Here is a 19986-nt window from a genome sequence, read left to right on the forward strand (position 1 = left end):
CACAGGGCCACTAAAAAGAGGCAAGTTTCCATCCTACCATAGCTTAAAACCTGTCCATACATTAGTCTCTTTAGAAAACCACTGTTTGGTTGTGTGAGGTCTTGTGTTTGAGGTTAAACACTCTTGAGTTCCACTACCTGTATGTTTTGGGGAGAAATGCTCTCTTTAATTGATGGTGTGTACCCAATGTGAATGCCTTGATGATCCTCTGTTCTCACAAGAGAGAATAAAGAAAGGTCTGGTTTTTTTTTTGTTTTGTTTTGTTTTTGGTTTTTTTTTGTGTGTGTGTGCCTTATCATCTTAAACACTTTAGTCATCTTAACAAAATAATGTTTGACAAAAGGCCAGGAACTTTAGCAGCCTCAGTGTGTGTATGTGGATAGAGGCATCTGACCTAATCTCAAGGGTTGTTATCTGACAAATCTCCACCAATATTTTTGAAGATTTATTAACAGCACTATTCAGAGCTCTGTCAGAAAGCCCTGTGGAGGAAATTTCACAGAATGAATGGCAGGCTACAAATACTTTTGCACCACCCATGTTCAAATGAGTTGTGCCAGTGGATAGACTCGGTTGGTAGGAAATTCAAGTCCTCAATAACTGGCAAGTACAGGAGAATATCCCTGCTGATGAGTGACTCAGCTGACCACACATTACTAAACGTACAGTGCGTACTGATTAACTGTTCAAAATACATGAAGGCAGCTTTGTGGGGTACAGCTTCATCTGTTAAGTATGCAGACATTTGCTGAGTTTGAAAAAAAGGAGAAGTTCTTGCAGCAACCACAGCAAAATGAGGACAGGATATCTACAGTATGACTACATTTTTCCTAAGCATCCTTTTCAACTCAACCCAATTCAATTCACACATTTTTGGAGCAACTATCCCGTACAGAGCACCATGCAGCACTGGCAGATTCCAAGGGTAGATAAGACTCTGTCTTAGAAGTTTACACTCCAGAAAAGGGGAGGAGGAATGTTATTCATAGATAATTAACTACAGATAAACTACTTTCTTCTCACCATCAAAGAATACAAAACCACTCACATACTTATTTCCTTTCACCTTCCTCAGTTCTAAGGTAGTAGCTGTGAGAATAGAGACGAAGGGACACATGCAAAAAATATTAGTACATTTTTGAAGGTAGAATTGACACAACTTGACAATTGATTGCCCAATCAGTTAGATAACTACTTCTGGATAGGGGAATGTATGAGGTGAGGGAGAATGAAAAGTTACAGGCAAACCAAGGTTTCAGACATAGGAAATTGGGTTAATAGAGGTGCCACTGACAAAAATAGTGGTCAGGAATTTGGCTAGGGATGTGATGATTTTGAGGCAGTCAGGGAACACCCAAATAGAGATGTTCTGTATATAGGTGAAGATATGGGTCTGCAACTTGTAAGATAGGACAAAGCTAGAAATAAAGGTTTGGAAGTTATCCATATTGAAGTAACAGCTGAAGTTGTATGAATGAATGAAACTGCAAAGAGAGAAAATAAAAAGAGAAAAAAGATAGGAGACAATAGAAGAACCGTAGGGGAGAGGGGCACCAATCTTAAGGAAGAAGAAATGAATCAATGAAGAGGGCAATCAATCCAACAAGTATTTATTAAGAATTGACTCTATGCAAAGCACTGTGCTAGTCTCTGAAAACACAGGGACAAAAGCAGAAATAGTCCTTACCTTCAAGGAACAAGGGCTTATGGGGGATATATGAAACAACAACAACAGCAACATTATATAGTACTTGAAGGTTTACAAATTTACCTCATTTTATCCTCACAACAAACCCATGAGGTAAATGCCATCATTATTCCAATTTTACAGACAAGGAAATTGTGTCCGAGGTGGGATTTGATATCCATTCTTCCCAACTCTAGGTCTAGCACTCTATCTACTGCACCCCACAACTGTCTGCTGATGACAAACATTTACTTAGTTAAGATTTACAAAGTGATTTATGTATATTTATGCATATTATCTCATTTGGTCTTCACAACAAACCTATAAGATAAGAACTAGAATTATCTTGATTTTAAAATGAGGTAACTGAGGCAGATAGAGATAGAGTGACTTATCCCGGGTCACTTAGCCAGAAAGTATCTGAGGCAAGATTTGAACCCAGGTTTTTTACATTCTGAGCCAGACTCTCTCCACTACACCAGAGGTGTCAAACACCTGGCTCCCATGGCCTGAACCAGATTAAAATAAAATTGGCAAATATTTAACAAAATACACAAAAATACAATAGAACATAGATATGCAGCCACACGAATCCCTTATATAGGATTTAGTGGCCCATTCCTATCTGACTATGACACCACTGCCCTATGCCACCTCGGGTTATGTTTCTCTAAATGTGTATACAAAGTAAGTTCAACATGCTTTGGTTGGGAAAGCATGAGCAGGTGGGGACAGGGCAGAGGGTGTCAAGAAAAGCCTCATAGTAGGGGACACTTGAGCTGAGCCCTGAAAGAAACTAGGGGTCTTGACGGAAGGGTGTAGAGAGTGTGAAGGGACTTCATTGTCCAATCCATACCCATAGAGAATCTCTACTATTACATACCAGACAAGTCATCATCCAGCTCCTTGAAAACTTCCAAGCAAGGGCAGCCTACCATCTCTTGAGGGGCCAGTAGAAAGGGAGAAAATGAAGATGCACCTAATTGGCATCTTTGCTCATACCTTCTCCCCTCTCTAATCCATTTTTCAAAAAGGTCCTGAAGCACAGGTACCACTATGTGACTCCTCTACTCAAAAAATTTCACTGGCTCCCTCTGATATCTAGAATAAGATATAAACTTCTCTGTTGGGATTTAGAGCCTTTCACAGTTGTGTTCTAGTCTGTCTTTCAAGATTTATTTCATATTACTCCTCAAAAACCCTTTTCTGTTCAAACTGCCCTACTTTCTGTGCTCCATGCTTGACATTTTATCTACCATTTCTATGTATTTGCACATGCTGCTAGAATGCTACAATGCATTCTCTCCTTTTCTCTTCCTCTTGGAATTCCTAGCTCATTTCAAAGATCAGCCAAGTGCCGCCTCCTATATATAGTCCTTTATATTCCTACCAGGGCAGCTAGGTGGCACAGTGGATAGATTGGAGGCCTGGAGTAGGAAGACTCACTGAGTTCAAATCTAGCTTACTGGGCAAATCACTTAACTGTATTTGCCTCAGTTTCCTCATCTGTAAAATGAGCTGGAGAAGGAAATAGCAAACCACTTTATCTTTACCAAGAAAACCCCAATATGACTGAAAAACAACTGAACAACAAAAATATTCCCACCAACGTTACTATCCTCTCTCCCAACCAGGAATTGCTTTGTATATATTTTGTATAGCACCTTGGGGCAACCCCCAGTTCCCACAGTGGATCCCCCAGTCAGGGCTACCTATTTAACATACTCTGTGGGTTTGTATCAATTTAAAATTGTGCACACAAACCCCTTACTGATGTGTATACTTTTTCTAGTAGGCCAGAGTATATGATTTGTTGCAAAGACATATGATGTAATAGTATAACAAAAAAAGTAGCCATAAAATGATTCCACCATAAATTCCACCACAAATACATATGCCATCACTGGGAAGAGTGGACTCACGTAAGGCACATGTAGCCAGGGAGTACACATGGAAGGACACCTGTAGAGGGAATATTTGTGGCCAAGGTACACATATAAAAGGGTCTACATGTGGCAGGGCAACTCACTCATGGCTCTTATTTTGTGGGGTCATTGGTGTATTCTGATGATGTCATTAAGTGTGTTTTCTGCTGGGCTCCTAAGTGTGGCACAGAGACCCTGCTAGGCCTGGTCACTGCTGTTCTGGTTGCAGAATTCTTCTCTGCTTCCAAACAGAGCTTTGAGTTGGGGTGTAACCTCTTCCCCATAGTCTAAGTGGTCTCTGCCATTGCTCTTTTAGCTTAAAGCCTAGAGGTTTGGCTTCTACAGCTCTATTTAAGAATGCAAAAGCTCTAAAATACCCAGTCACAGAACTGGAAAAAAGAAAAAAAAAACACCTCAGTATCTTATAGAGGCCTATCTGTTTTTCTGAGACTTGGTTAGGAATTAGGTTTTTCTTCTACATAGAGAGTCCTGGCCCTAGGCTCAGCTCTTTGGAACACAGAGACACAGGCATTCTGGCTCACTAGTGCTGTCAGGGTTAAAAGTGTCTTTTTACTAGATTTCATGATTACCAAGGACAGTATCTCTCACAGAGACTTTATATTAACAGGGTTAGAAATGCCATATGACTTGCTGGTTAATTCCCAGCTACCGAATCCAGCACTAATTATAGAGACTGCCCTCCTTACAAAGCACCCAGGGCTCTTGCCTCCCATTTAAAAGTGATGGTGATAAAACTCTTTCATTCTTTCATTCTTATGAGTAAGAAACAGGTGCAGGACTGACCTCATTGGGCAAAGTCATTATACTCCACCTGCCTGCCTACATTTCTTGATTTCCGTATGTTAGTGGCTAGCAAACCACAGCCTTTGAGTCTGTCCCACGACTTTATTTACTTATCTGTACACATTGTTTCCTCACAGTAGAATGTATTTTTGAGGGTTAGCACAGTGCCTGGCATGTGTTGAATGTCTAATAAATGCTTGTCAAATTGAATTACTCTGAACTGAATCGACTGTGAAAGGGTTTTATGAACTATTGAGCAGTTATACATGAAAGTGATTAGATAGTGCTTGAATTCCAAAGGCACAGCCTCTGAAAACCCAGGATCATTTCCATGCCATAGTTAGGAATGAGAATAGAACTTTGGTAGAGGAACTTGGTGAAAATGGACCCCACTGTATTTTAAGTGCTTTGGAAATAAAGAAATTTCATTTAACCCCTCCTCTGGGATACTCCTCGAACCTGAACTCATAGTTATGGTCGAGTCCCTAGAGGGTGACTAATATTACATGCGCTACTCAATAGGTTTAATAATTAGTTTTTACAAAGACATTTACTAAGATAGGATAGTTAAAACAGTTGGTACAAGCTTCCTTCCAAAAGCCTAGGACATACTTTTACACAAATTCCCAGCATCCATAGGAGTAGTGGAGTTAAAGTTAAGAGTATGTTGGTAAAGAGTATGTTGGTAATGAGACACTTGAAGGCAAAGAGCAACTCATAACTGCTGGCACAGCATGATCTGTACTCTCTTTGTAGAACGGTACTGTACCTTACCTTGGATAAGGACAGGCCGCTCAACCAGAGTCAGACAATCTGCTCCTTTCTTGAGGATGTGGCCAGTATTCCTTTCTGCTATGACTTGGCATATCCCCTGAAGCTGTCTCCTTCCCCAAGGGACTGTCTCTGCATCCATGGCTGTCTTTGGATACGTGTCCCTCTATTCCTGGCTGGATTCATTGTCACCTACTGTTCAATGGCTCTCATGACATTGTGGAAGGTAGGGGAAGAGAAGAGAAACCCCCCCCATATGCCTTGTATATACCTATTTATTTATATTAAAGCAAGGTAGTACAGTGGATAGAGTACTCGCCTGGCTCATAAAAGACACGAGTTCAAATCTGGCCTCAGACACTTTCTAGCTGTGTGACCCTGGGCAAATCACTTAACCTTTGTTTGCTTCAGTTTTCTCATCTGTAAAATGGGGATAATAAGACTACCTACCTCCCAGGAGTTTTGTGAGGACCAAATGATTAATTTAATTTTTACAATGTAATAATTATAAAGTGCACAGTGCCTGGCAAATAGTAAGTGTTACATAAATGCTAGCTCTCATTATTACTATTATATGTTATCTCCTTCACTACAATATAAACTTCTTGAGAGCAGAGACTATCTTTGCCCTTTCTTCATATCTGCAATGTCTAGCATAATGCCTAGAACATAGAAAGTGCTAAATAAATGTGTGCTGGTTGAATGATAGCATATGTGACTATACTGTTGTGGAGTTGTAAGCAAATTCCTTAGCTCATACTTTATGTTTGGTAATTACATTCTGGGCTTTCTGTGATTATATTAATTGTGGAAGGGCGGGAAGCAACTTCCCTTATGTTAAAAATAATTCTTGATAGATGGAGATGGAATAGTGTTTTTTTGGAGAGGGGAGGTACTTGGGTTTTTTGTTTTGTTTGTTTTGGTTTTATATGAAGAGAAAAGTAATTCAGTTCTTATAGGATATATTATTAAATATCAGCATTATTTTAAAGAAAATATACAGGGATGGGGCAGCTAGGTGGTACAGTGGATAGGGCACCGGACCTGGAGTCAGGAGGACCTGAGTTCAAATCCGGTCTCAGACCAGACACTTGACACTAGCTGTGTGACCCTTGGCAAGTCACTTAACCCCAATTGCCTAAGAAAAAAAGAGAGATATACAGGGCAATACCAATCTGACATAGGTTCCATGTGATCACTAAGTTTTTTTGATAGTGTTCCTCGTTCCTGACAGACTACTTCTCTTAAACATATATTTCAAATAAGAAAGCACTGGAATGAGAAAAAAATTATGACAGTAAGTATTTATATATAATATCTATGTGCAATTATTATAAAATTGTCATTATTATGATATATCATATATCATATCATATTACATTATATATTATAGCATCATACATTATAATATTGTGTGTTGTCTTATATATTATATATAATATATATTATATATTATGTTATGTATTATACATTACTGTATGTGTTAAAGTTTAAAGAATGGGTCAGAAATATGTTAGCAGCTTAGAAAGCTAATTAAGGAATATTCCTGGGAGGAGGTCGACTAGGAATTAGAATAGAGAGATATAGTTGGGTGCACAGGAGGGAGGAGAAACTTTCTGAATTCTGTCAATTACTTTTTCTTTGGTAAACAAACTATCTGTATCCTAATTTTCAGGAGATGACAAAATCCTCCGATTATGGCATCCCAATATCAGCACCAAGCCTGTAGGGAAACTTGTTGGACATATGTTCAGTATTACAGAACTTGTTACAAATGAAAAAGATCAGCATGTGATCAGCCTATCTTCTGCAAAGGTAAAAAATTTAAAAAAAATTTTTTTTTAACCAATGATATAGTGGGAAATCTGGGAGACTCATATTTTAAGTTTTAGGTGACTGATAATTATGTCAAGAAATTATACCCGTCTGTGATTTCATGTGTTCTCACACTATGGGCAAGTAGGTGGCACAGTGGATAGAGTGCTGGACTTGGAATCAGGAAGAACTGGGTCCAAATCCTGTCTCAAACACTTACCAGCTATCTGGGCAAGTCACTTGACTTTTCTCAACCTCTCATTAGTAAAATGGGGATAATTCCACTTTGCGTTGTGGTTCAGTGGTTTTTTCAGTCACATCTGATTCTTTGTATCCCCATTTGGTGTTTTCTTGACAAAGATACTGGAATGGTTTTCCATTTCCTTCTCCAATTCATTTTACAGATGAGGAAACTGAAGCAAACAGGGTTGGATCACAGAGCTAATAAGTTTCTGAGGCCAAATTTGAACACAGGAAGATGAGTTTTCCTGACTGTGGGCCTGGCACCCTATCCACTGCCTTTCACCTAGCTGCGACAACAACAATAATAACAACAACAACAAAACCTATCTCCTAGAATTGCAGTGAGAATAAATCGGGATGCAATTTTTAAAATGTTTTATAACTCTTAAAGCACTATACAAATGGTAGTTATTATTTTTATTATCATCAAATACTCAAATGGATCCATCAACTCATTAATTTGAAAGTTTCTGCTAATAATACTGATTACAGATCATCCAGAACTGTCCATCCCATGTGACTCTGGTTATGTCTTTACTTGCAATCATTTGAGCCAAGTCCCAGCAAACATCTAAAGTAGTGCAACCAGATGGGGAAGGGTCTCTAGATCATGCCCTAGGAAGACCAATAAATGAACTGGAGATGTTGAGCTTAAAGAAGAAAAACCTGGGGATGGGGTGGGGCAGGGAGATGAGGGTGATAGCTAATCTTCGAGTACTTGAAGGTCTGTTACATGAAAGAGGGATCTGTAGTTTATCTGAATCCCATAGGGCAGAAATAATAATTGCACTAGATGGATCATTAAAAAGAAGAAAATTTAGTCTTGACCTAAAGAGAGATATTCTAACAATGAGAGCTATCTAAATGAAGAATGCATTGCCTCAAGGGACAGTGGATTTCTCCTTGCTAGAAGTCTTCAAAAAAAGGCTAGGTGACTAATGTTGGAGTGTGTTGTAGTGGGAAGTTTTTTTTCAAGTCTGATTTGGACTAGCTGATCAATAAGATTCTTTCCAGCTCTGAAATTCTATAACATGATTCTGGATTACTACTTGTTGGTGATGTCACAGAAGAGAATCCTATTTAGTCGTGGTTTGGTCTAAACCTGTAACTGAGGTCCCTACCAACTCTGAAAATTCTAGTGTCTTTCTTCTGTTAATGATTTCCTATTTGTCCTGTACGTAGTTTGCTTTCTATATTAACCATTTGATAATATCTATGTGTAGAGTCACCTTTTGGGTAGTTGAAAAAAAAAGTGTTTGATCTAGAGCCAGACATCCTGGAGAAAGAAGTCGTGGGCCTTAGGAAGCATTGCTAATAATAAGGTTAATAAAGGTGATTGAATTTCAGCTGAGTTATTTAAAATCCTAAAATGCTGTTAAAGTGCTGCGCTCAATATGCCAGCAAATTTGGAAAACTCAACACTGGCCACTGGATTGGAAAAGATCAGTTTACATCTCAATCCTAAAGAAGGACAATGCCAAGGAATGTTCAGATTACTGAAAAATCATGCTCATTTTACATGCCAGTAAAGTTATGCTTAAGATTTTGCAAGTCAGTGGATACATCACTGGCCCTGGAGTCAGGAGGATCTGAGTTCAAATTTGGCCTCAGACACATAACACTTACTAGCTGTGTGACCCTGGGCAAGGGTCACACTTAACCCCACTGCCTAACAAAAACCAAAAAAAAAAAAAAATTCTGTAAGCTAGGCTTCAGCAATATGTGAACTGAGAATTACCAGAGGAGCAAGCTGGTTTTCAAAGAGGAAGAACTAGAGACCAAATTGCCAACATTTGCTGGATTAGGGAGAAGGCAAGGGAGTTCCAGAAAAACATCTACTTCTGCTTCACTGACTACACTAAAGCCTTTGATTGTGTGAATCACAACAAAATATGGCAAGTCTTCAAAGAGATGGGAGTACCAAATTATTTTCCTTGTCTTCTGAGGAACCTGTATGTGGGCCAAGAAGCAATAGTTAAAACCAAACATAGAACTACCGATTGGTTTGAAATTGGAAAAGGAGGACAATAAGGCTGTATATTATTTATTTAACATATGCAGAGTACATCCTGTAAAAATGCTAGGCTGGATGAATTAAAAACCAGAATTAACATTGCTGGGAGAAATATCAACAATCTCAGATATGTAGATGATACCACTCTGATGGCAGAAAGTGAAGAGGAATTAAGAAGTCTCTTGATGGGGTGAGGGGTAGAGAGAAATAAGAGAAGGTAAAGGCTGGCCTGAAGCTTAACTGAAAATAAATAATATCTTAACAAGTGGTCCCATCACTTCATGACAAATAGAGGGAGAAAAAATGGAAGAACTCTTTTTCAACAACCCATTGTCAGATTTTATATTCTTAGGCTCAAAGATCACTGAAGACAGAAACTGCAGCCATGAAATTAAAAGACTCTTGCTCTTTGGAAGGAAAGCTATGGCAGATCTGGACAGTATACTAAAAAGCAGAGACATCACCTTGCCAACAAAGGTCCATATAATCAAGGCTATGGTTTTTCCAGTAGCAAAGTATGGCTGTGAGAGATAGACTATAAGGAAAGCTGAGCATTGCAGAATTGATGCTTTTGAATTGTGGTACAGGAAAAGACTTTTCAGAGTCCCCTGGACAGCAAGAAGATCAAATCAGTCAATATTTAAATTAATTCAGGCTATTCACTGGAAGGTCAAATAGTAAAGCTGAGGCTTAAAAATTTTGGTCACATAATGAGAAGAAAGGACTCATCAGAAAAGCCCCTGATGTTGGGAAAGATTGAAGGCAAAAGGAAAAGGGGATGTCAGAGGATGAGATGAATAGTACCATAGAAACAATGAACATGAACTTGGACAGACTTCAAGAGATAGTGGAGTACAGAAGGGTCTGGTGTGCTATGGTCCATAGGGTCTTGAAGATTTGGACACTACTGAATTTGGACATTGAATGACTGAACAAAAATAACAATAGTTTGCTTTGCATTTATTTGTTTGCATGTTGTCTTTCCCATTAGATTATAAGCTCTATGAGGGCAGGGACTCTCTTTTGCCTCTTTTTGTATCTCCAGCACTTAGCACAGTGCCTGACACAAAGTAGGTGCTTAATAGATGTGATTGATTGATCTGTTCTATGAAATCACATGTAGGTGAGTCATATATGCACAGATTTGTGCATTAGGAAAATCACCTGGATAAAATGGTAGAGCAGTGGAGAGACTTGAGGCAGAGAGACCAATGAGGAGATTATTTTAATAAATCATACAGGAAATAGGTGAAGAAAGCTTGAGGGTCTTGGCTGTTTGAGTGGAAAGAAAAGGATATATATGAGATGTTGTTAACAAGATTTGGAAATGGAATGGATGTTGAGGGGTGGAGGTGGAGTGAGACTGAAGAGTTGAGAATTACACAGAGGCTGAGAATCTGGGTGACTGAAAGTTTCATGGAGCCCTCTGCCCAAAAAAGGAAGTTCTAAAAGAGGGCTGGTTTTGGAGAGGAAATCCCTTTGCTTAAGAAAAGGAGAGGAATGGTTGGTTCAGAGAGTCTAGAAGCATGAGGAGGCACAGAAAGTGGTTCATTATGGATAAGAGACACAGATGAGAGTCCGGTCAAGCAAGTGTTTAAAAGGAGCCTGAGGCCAACGCCTGGTATGGGCCCAAGCACATACATCTTAGGTCTGGGAAACTTCTTATTTAAGCACACAACACTCCATCTCCTGATTCCCTGCCTTTTAAATTGCTAAACCCCATGCTTGGAATCCTTCCTTCTTTACCTCCACCTCCACCTCCTGGCTTCCTTCAAATTTCTGTTTAAATCCCAGCTTCTATAAGGTTGGTCCCATCATCCCTCTTCCATTCTCCCCTCCCCCCCACCACTTATAGCTAGTGCCTTCCCTCTGAGATTACCTACTTTCCATTCACACAGCATATATATTCTATGTCCTTAATTATTTGCATATTGTTTCCCCATTAGCATGTGAGCTCCTTGAAGGTAGTTTTTGTCTTCATTGTATCCCTAGTGCTTAGCACAGAGTAAGCACTTAATAAATGCTTGATGATGATTGACTGACTGTGAATTTGTGATACCTACAAGACATCCAGTTTGAAATGGTTAGGTAGTCAGTGATGAGGGATTGGAGCTCAGCAGAAAGAATAGGGATGGAAATATAAACTTATGAGTCATCAGTACAGAGATAGCTTCTTTTCTCTCATTTTGAATATTTCCCCATCTAATAGCTCTTTCCCTGTGGCCTACAGACATGCTTACATCTCCCTTATCTTAAAAAAAGAAAAAAAACTAAAGAAAAAAACTTCATTTAACCCTATCATTACCTCTAGCTGTATTTATCCATCTTATTTGTTCATTGCTTAAGTCCTAGAAAGGGCAATATACACTCATTGCTTTCACTTCCTCATCATCCTTTCACTTTTTGGTCCTGTAAGTCTCAGTTCATGGTCCTACTGAAGCTGCTCTCTCAAAGTTTCCTGGTGATCTCAACTAAATCAGGTGATTTTTCTCAGGCCTCATCCTCTTTAATCTTTCTGCAAGTCTTAACATTGTGTATTATTCCTGTTTTCTGTGTATTTAATCTTTTCTTAGGAAACAATGATGCCACTCTCTCCTAATTCTATCAGTCTTGTTTTCTTGGTCAAGTCTTCTGTCAGTCTTGTTTGCTGGATCATCATGGGCCCATATCCATTCCCTCCAAAACCCTATCACTTGAAGATCTCATCTACCTCTAAGAGTTCAATCATATCCTCTACACAAATCCATACACTCACCTTTAGTGTCTCTCTTGAAACCCAATTCCACATCTCCAGTTGCCTGCTGAACACCTCCCCCTGCATATCCTGCTATCACCTTAAACTCAACATGTGTGAAACTGAATTCATCATTTCCTCTCATAAATCTGCCCCACTCTAAATTTCCCTGTTTCTTTTGAGGACATCATCCAGGTTTGTAACCTTAGAGTCATCATTAACCATTCTCTCAATTGGACTTGGAGTCACTGAGATGTTCTTAAGAGGCATTGAAGTATAAGGTAAAAAAGCTCTATGCTTGGAATCAGGGAATCCCAGTTCTCACACCTTTAAGTAAAGCAAGTGAGCTAGTTGATATAAATCTATGTTAGTCACAGAATTGTTGTGAAGGAGAAAGATACTTCCACAAAGCTCTATCTAAAGCAGAGGTATTATTATAACTTCACTGGATATAGATTGTAAGCTGCTTGAGGGCAGGCACTGTCTTTTGTTTCTTTTCATATCCCTCTTGCTTAGCACTGTGTCTGGCATCATGATAGGTGCGCTTAAAAAATGTTTGATTGATTGAAATTGAAAAAATGATTGCCTTCTCTTTCCACTTGCAACTTTGTAGGATTTTTGACTAGCTGAGCTGAGTACTGAGCTATTCATTTTCTAAAATGTAATAGGGAAGAAATCACCATGTAACAGTGATTTTACTTTGGAAGACTTTTGTTAGTCATTTCATTACAGTGTTTTATGTAAATTAGCAGTTTTTAAAGAGAGTCACTGGGTAAATATATTGAAGATCTGCATTTGAGAAGAGATAACATTAGAAGAAACATTAGAGGAAATCATCTCTTGCTGGTTTCTTCACTTATCCCAGCTGGTAGGAATCATGAGAGTTTCAAAGTTTTAGTAACTGGACACTATGGTACCACCATTTGGAATTATCTTGAATATTTATTTTCCTTTTCCCTTCATGATTTGGCAAAGATGAAGGAATATTGTATGAGAATGAATTAGTGTTTTTTTATTCCACTCAGGACAGGGCCAGAGGGAACAGACTTAGAGAAAACTAAGCAGAAGGATTAGGCCTTTGGGAAAGCAAAAGTTCTCAGACAATGGGACACATTTGTTAAGCAGAGAGAACTGGAGTTTCCTTTATTTTTTTTAAAATAAACAAACTTATTTATTTTTACATGTGTTTATAATGTCCCTTTCCACTACCTGTCCTCCCACAGTGAACAAAAACCAAATCAAAACAATGTAGAAACAAAAGCTTCAGAGGTTTCTTCTCCAGAGATTTTTTTTTAAAAAAGGGCAAATATAACCTTTTGTCATAGTTATGATTATGCTCAGAGACAGAGGAATAGACTACAAAAATCTCATCCTTCCCAATGACCCTGTAAAGGAAAACTAAAGAAGGATTTTAAAAATCTATTGCTTTTCTAAACTTATTCATGTAAGGCAGCTTGACCCTGAGGTCAAACTTCAATTAATTTAGTTACCGCTTACTATGTGCTGGTTATTTTGCTAGAAATTCTGTTTACTTTTTGAACTGCATGGAGTAGATTGTCATCATTCTCCTTTGTTACAGTCGCATGGTAAATAGTGTTTCCTCTTCTGACAGTTAAGATAATGGCTGATTGCATTGCTACACACCAAGCTCAATAGTCTAACAGCTGTGGTAGAGCTACTGTTTGTGAAGACAAATTGAAAATCATTGAGAAAATAGAGTGAACTGAAAACTTTATCCACTTTCATTTCATTAGCAAACTCAAAAGAAACAATGGTTGGCAATGTTCCCAAGCACCAATTATACCCATTCTGGCCAGTTGTTCTTCCCTTTTTGTATAAAGAGGAGGAAGCAGATGATTTACAAGGAATAGCAAATAGAATTAGATATTGCTATTCCTTTTAAGAGTTTCACTTTTTTAAAGAAAGGCAAAACATTTGATTAGAAAATATAATGTGCTTTACAAGAGGACACATTGTCCCAAAATCATTGGCTAGGTTAACAAGATTATAGCAAACCTGATCAGGAAAGACATCTTTGTAAGTTAAGACTTGAACTGAGCCTTGAAGGAAGCTAGGGATTTCAAGAGGTAGAGGAAACAGGAATACACACTTAGCAAAAGGCTTCAAATCCTATTCCACTGAGAAGATTAGAGGTCTTAGTCCTAAACTCCTTCAGTTTTCCTACTCTTCCCAATTTATTTGTCTTTTTACTGCTCCTTTGAAAACGTAAGTCCCAGGGAGGTTAGATCCAACTCCTATGTACCATGAACCCCCAAAATTATTAGCAGAATCATAAGATCATAGATGTGAAGGTGGAAAAGAACCCAGGAATCAACTAATTCAAACTCCTCATCTTACAGTTGAGAAAACTGGGGCAGTTAGGCGGCGCAGTGGATAGCACACTGGTCCTGGAATCAGGAGGACCTGAGTTTAAATCCAGTCTCAGAACAGACACTTGACACTAGCTGTGCAACCCTGGGCAAGTCACTTAACCCCAATTGCCTCACCAAAAAAAAAAAAACCAAACCAAAAAAAAAGTTGAGAAAACTGAGATCCAGAGATATTAAATGACTTTCCCAGAGTCACATCAGAAGGGCATGGCAGAGTTGGGATTTGAACCCAGGCCCTCTGACTCTAAATCCAGCACTTTATCCACTTCATCACCCTGCCTCCCATATGTGATAAAAACCAATAGGAACATTTCCCCATAGCTGGTTTTTGTCTCCATGATAGCCAGACCCCTCAGTCTGCTGAGTTTTTCTCCAGGGCAATCATTACCATTATCCCAGCATTTTAAGATTTACAAAGTCCATCACCCCACAAAAATACTGTGAGTGAATAATTTCAGTTTTATTATCCCCATTTTACAAGTACAGAAAGCAAAGCTCAGAGAAATTAGATTTTGTACATGGTCATTGCAATGAGCGTCTGATTGCTTAGGCATGCAGGTCCGTTAAAGATGTCCCTGTGTGCTATTTGGTATCCTCTTCCATATCTCCTCAAAGTGCCCTTTCATATGGCCTTCCAATAATTCAATCTGAAGAACCTATAGAAAATTCTAGCTCTATCTCTGCCTGAGCATCCTACTCCTGGGATGGTAGTACATAAGTATGCTAGCGCTCTTTAAACAAAACTTGACTCCCTGCATCTTTTAACCATTCCCACCAATAATGACAGAGAGAGATGGATTTATATTGATCAGACGACATAAAATGAAGTGTCCTAGGATTGGTGCTAAGTCTTCCCCTTGTTCCATGTGAGATAAAATTGTAAAATTGTGTTCCCCTCACTTTAACAAATGAAGAACAGAGGGTCAAAGCAATTTCGTGGCTATTTACTGTTAAAGCTGAGGTGCATTCCTAACTCCTCCTATTCCTCAGCTTTTTGTAATCTACCATATTGATTATATAAGATCAAAATAATTTTTGCAGAACAACAACAGTCAGTGCTCTTTGACATGCTATCAATCAAGCATCCACACCACCTGTTATTTGCACAACCCAACACCAGAGTACTTTTGAATAGCAGACCAGTTCTTGGGTACCTCTGCCTGGCTCTCAGTGAGCTTTCTGTCACTCATCTCTTGGCTATGCTACTTTGTGGAGGGTGTTTCTTTTCTCTCATTATTCTAAGGGTTGGTGTAGATTAACCAATCAGCTCATGTTTTGGGTCCCATCCTACTTTGGGGTATACTCCTCTTTGTTCCTTATCTCACTATGGCATCATTAGGGGGTCTTCAGAGAGGAGATAGGATCTGAGCTACATCTTGAAGGACATGAACACATGGAGTAGTAGGGGAGGACATTCTATTTTTTTTAATTTTTAGGCAATTGGGGTTAAGTGACTTGCCCAGGGTCACACAGCTAGTAAGTGTCAAGTGTTTGGTCTGAGGCTGGATTTGAACTCAGGTCCTCCTGACTTCAGGACCGGCGCTCTATCCACTGTGCCATTTAGCTACCCCTAGGGGAGGACACTCTAAAGGAAGGGTGCTGGCTCCTCCAGAGGCATGAGTTCATAGCCCACTCCTCATGACCATGGTTGGATACAAAAGAGCCTTGATATTGAAGTCAGATGACTTGGGGGTCAAATCACACCTCTGATGACTAGTGGTCATGACTACATGGTCTTAGGTAAGTTGCTTATCTTCCCTGGCCCTCTGTTTCCTCATCTGTAAAATGAGAGGGATAGGTTAGATGGCCTCTGAGGGCCTTTCCAGCTCCAAATCTATGATCCTAAGATCTGTGACATCCTCGGAGAAGGGAAGAACATTAACACGGCCCAGCTGTGAGAATGATCATGGTGTATGATGGGAACACCAAGGAGACTGGACTAACGAGAATAGACTGGCCATGCTGAGCAATGATGAGAAGTAAAGTGGGATAAGCAGGAAGGGAGCAGACTGCAGAGAACTCTTCTTGCTCAGCAGAAGAAGTTTACGGGGCAGCTAGATGGCGCAGTGGATAGAGCTCTGGCCCTGGAGTCAGGAGGACCTGAGTTCAAATCCAGCCTTGGACACTTGACGCTTACTAGCTGTGTGACTCTGGGCAAGTCACTTAACCCCAATTGCCTCACCAAAAAGCGGAAAAAAGAAGAAGTTTAGATTTGAATCAGTGAGTAGTAGAATTATAGACCAGAGAGGAAGAATAAAATGAAGTGGATAAATTTTTAATGGACCAACTTTTTGTGATTCTGCATTTTCCTTCAGTAACCATAAACCAGGAACAATGAAATTAGACAATAAAAACGAATAAGGATTGGGGGTTTCCACTGTGGGTTTAGCAAAATCTCAGGGTTAGAACAAGTGTGTTTAAGATAGCAGGGAGGCAAAGTCAAAAGAGTGGATCCTAGAGCCAAGTGTGGGCAAAAAGTCCAATGAAGTCAGGATCATAGCTAATGGACTTGATGAAGCTAGAGGATTCCAGTAGTTATAGACCCCACTACACAGGGATAAAGTTAGATTGTAGAGACCCATAAATCTTAGATTATAGGACAGTCAAAATTCCATACCCTCTCAAAATCACAGACCCTTCATGTATTCATATAATGATTTTTAAAAACTAAAATAAAACCTGATTTATCCAGCTTATCAACATGCATTTATTGAGCTTAGACTATGTCTCTAACACTGTATTAGCTACTACAGCATACAAAAGAAGTTCATGGTACTAGCCCTGCCCCCTGAAGAACCATTTAGCTGGAGAGTCATGCATATGAAAAAATGAATGAGAATTATCATTTATACATATATATATTGCATATGTAATATGTGTATATAGAGATATACAGAGAAAAAGGAAGGAAATAAGCATTTGTTAAGTGCTTACTATGTGCCAGACACCATACTAAACACTTTACCAATATTCTCATTTGATCCTCACTACAACCCTAGGACTACAACTCTGTTATTATCATCCCCATTTTATAGCTGAGGAAACTGAGGCAAGCAGGAGTTAAGTGACCTGCCCAGGGTCACATAGCTAGTAAGTGCCTGAGGCTGGATTTGAACTCAGGTCTTCCTCCAAGCACAGTGTTCTAGACATGGTGCCACCTAGTTGTGTGTATGTGTATGTGTGTGTGTGTGTGTAAAATCAAATATATGAACTCCATCCACCAGTATGGGTTGTCATCCATCTATAAATGAATAGATAAGTCTTAGAGAGCTGCGTGAGACTGAGAGGTCAAGTGATTTACCCCTGGACATATAGCTAGAAAGTGATAGACCTTCTTTTAAGGACCATTTCAATTATCACCACCTATGTGAATACTTCTTTCTGAGTAAAAAATGATCACTTCTTCCCCAACTTCTTCTAACTCTTTGCCTGGATCTCTTCTTTGCCTGTATCTCATTTTTATTTACATCAGTTATTTTTGTACATATAAACATAGACTTAGAACTGGAAGGTTCCCTAGAGAAATATTATTAAATCATAGTTCTTGTCTCCTCTCTGGTGATTATCTCCAGTTTATGCTGCATATTCTTGTTTGTACATAGTTGTCTGCACATTATCTCTTCCATTTGACTTTGGGCTCCTTGAGGGCAAAAAATGGATTATTTCTCTTTGTTTTCATTTTGGTTTTGTCTTTCTTTGTATTGCTAGTGCTTAGTACATAGCCCAACACGTAATAAATGCTTAATAATTGTTGATAGATTGGCATCACTCTGGTACTCAACAAACTACAGTGAATCAAGTGCAAATTCCTCTGTCATTTACAAGTTTTCACAGCCTGTATTTCCAGGCTTCTTATACAGTTATCTCTTCCATATTTTGACTTGCCCCATCAAGGTTTTGATATATTGCGAGTTGGCATGAAAAACTGAAGCTGCAGATGACACATGAAGGCCAGCAGATAACACAGAAAAAGTTTAGAAATGCATAAAATCTACATATAGTATTGTATAATATCAACCCAAATTTTACAATAAGATACTTTGAATACCCCATAAAAGAAAAAGAAAAAATTCAGACTACTTCTCTGCTACAAAGGGCCAAAAAATTTTATGCCGATTTTCCAGATTGCTGGGGTACTGCATCCCTAATCCCTAGGATGTCAAGGAATAACTGTACATTATTCCCCCTGATACACTCTATGGTTCAATCAAACATTCCATTCCATTTCCTATGTCTCTGTGCCTTTTTAATGACTGACTTCCATGCCAGGAAGGTGTTACTCCCTCACCTCCATGTCTTAGAATCACTAGTTTCCTTCAAAGCTCAGCTCAAGCACTATTCCCTACATGAGACTTTTTCTGATCCCACAGTTGCCAGTGCCTCCCCCAATAAAATTTACCTTGTATTTGCTTTACATGCTGTTTCCTGGATAGTGCAAGTTCTTTGAGAGTAAGGACTGATTCAATTCTATCTTTATTATTTCACCTCTCTCTCCTCACTATCTTCACCTGCAAAATCAGGGGGTTAGAGTGAAGGACTTCTAAGGTCCCTTCCATCTCTATGGTCCCCAGATCATAGAATGCCTAGAAGAGTGTTGTTCAGTCATTTCAGTCATGTCTAACTCTTTATGACCCTATTTGTGATTTGCTTGGCAAAGACACTAGAGTGGTTTGCCATTTCCTCCTCCAGATCATTTTACAGATAAGGGAACTAAAACAAACAGGGTTAAGTGACTTGCCCAGGGTCACATAGCTAGTAAGTATCTAAAGCCAGATTTGAACTCAGGAAGATGAGTCTTCCTGACATCAGACTCAGCACTCTATCCACTGCACAATCTACCTGCCTAGCAGGTACTTAACAAATATTTATTGATTGATCCAATCCCTTCATTTTACAAATGCTTACAAAACTTGATGCCTAGAAAAGTAATGGGATTTGAATCCTGATCATCTCTTGGCTTAAAATCCATTCATCACACCATTGTGCACATCTTTTTCCTCCTTCCCTCCCCAATATAATGTAAGCTCTTTGAGAAATGGGTGTATGTGTTATCTCTTTTTAGATCTTTAGCTCTAAGCACATTGTCTTATCTATCTATCTAGAAAATGCTTGTTAAATTGATTTCATATAAAAATTCAGTTCCTGTGGCTGCTTATTATATTCTGACATATCATATCTTTAATAATTTCTATTGTTCCCCTCTGATAATGATAAATAATAATATAAATAAGATTTGAACTGGAGTTGGACATATTTATGGGTCATCACTTTAATTGTTTTTGCTGCAAGATTTATAAGATCCTATTTCAGACTCTGAAAATTGTCTCATATGTTCCCTTACATAAAAAAGTTAAGTCATTGTCTGTGTTGAATTATATGCATTTCTTTCTCCAGGTTTTTAGAGTGTGGGATATACAAACTCTTTCACTGTTACAAGTTTTCCACGACAGTCAAGGAGGACCAGGGGACATGCAGATCTATGCAGTGATATTTGATTACAACCATGGCATGCTTGTCACAGGTCAGTGTGTTCAGTTAGCTACTGAGGAGGCTCTTTCCCATTTTTAAAAATCTCTTTTACATGAGCTTTTATTTTTATGTAT

General features: G+C 38.9%; 1 protein-coding gene across 2 annotated transcripts in view; it reads left to right on the forward strand.

The window, feature by feature from the left end:
• The window catches only part of LOC114050150 (WD repeat-containing protein 64-like), a 172956-nt gene that overhangs the window by 72204 nt on the left and 80766 nt on the right, over positions 1–19986 (forward strand). For both annotated transcript variants that reach the window (XM_027871755.1, XM_027871756.1), the window contains exons 10-11: positions 6863–7002; positions 19778–19904. In XM_027871755.1, coding sequence (XP_027727556.1) covers positions 6863–7002; positions 19778–19904 — 267 coding nt within the window. The remainder of the gene's footprint in view (positions 1–6862; positions 7003–19777; positions 19905–19986) is intronic.

The sequence above is a fragment of the Vombatus ursinus genome, unplaced genomic scaffold, assembly GCF_900497805.2.
Source record: "Vombatus ursinus unplaced genomic scaffold, bare-nosed wombat genome assembly UNPS02014798.1, whole genome shotgun sequence".
In the NCBI taxonomy this organism is placed as follows: domain Eukaryota; kingdom Metazoa; phylum Chordata; class Mammalia; order Diprotodontia; family Vombatidae; genus Vombatus; species Vombatus ursinus.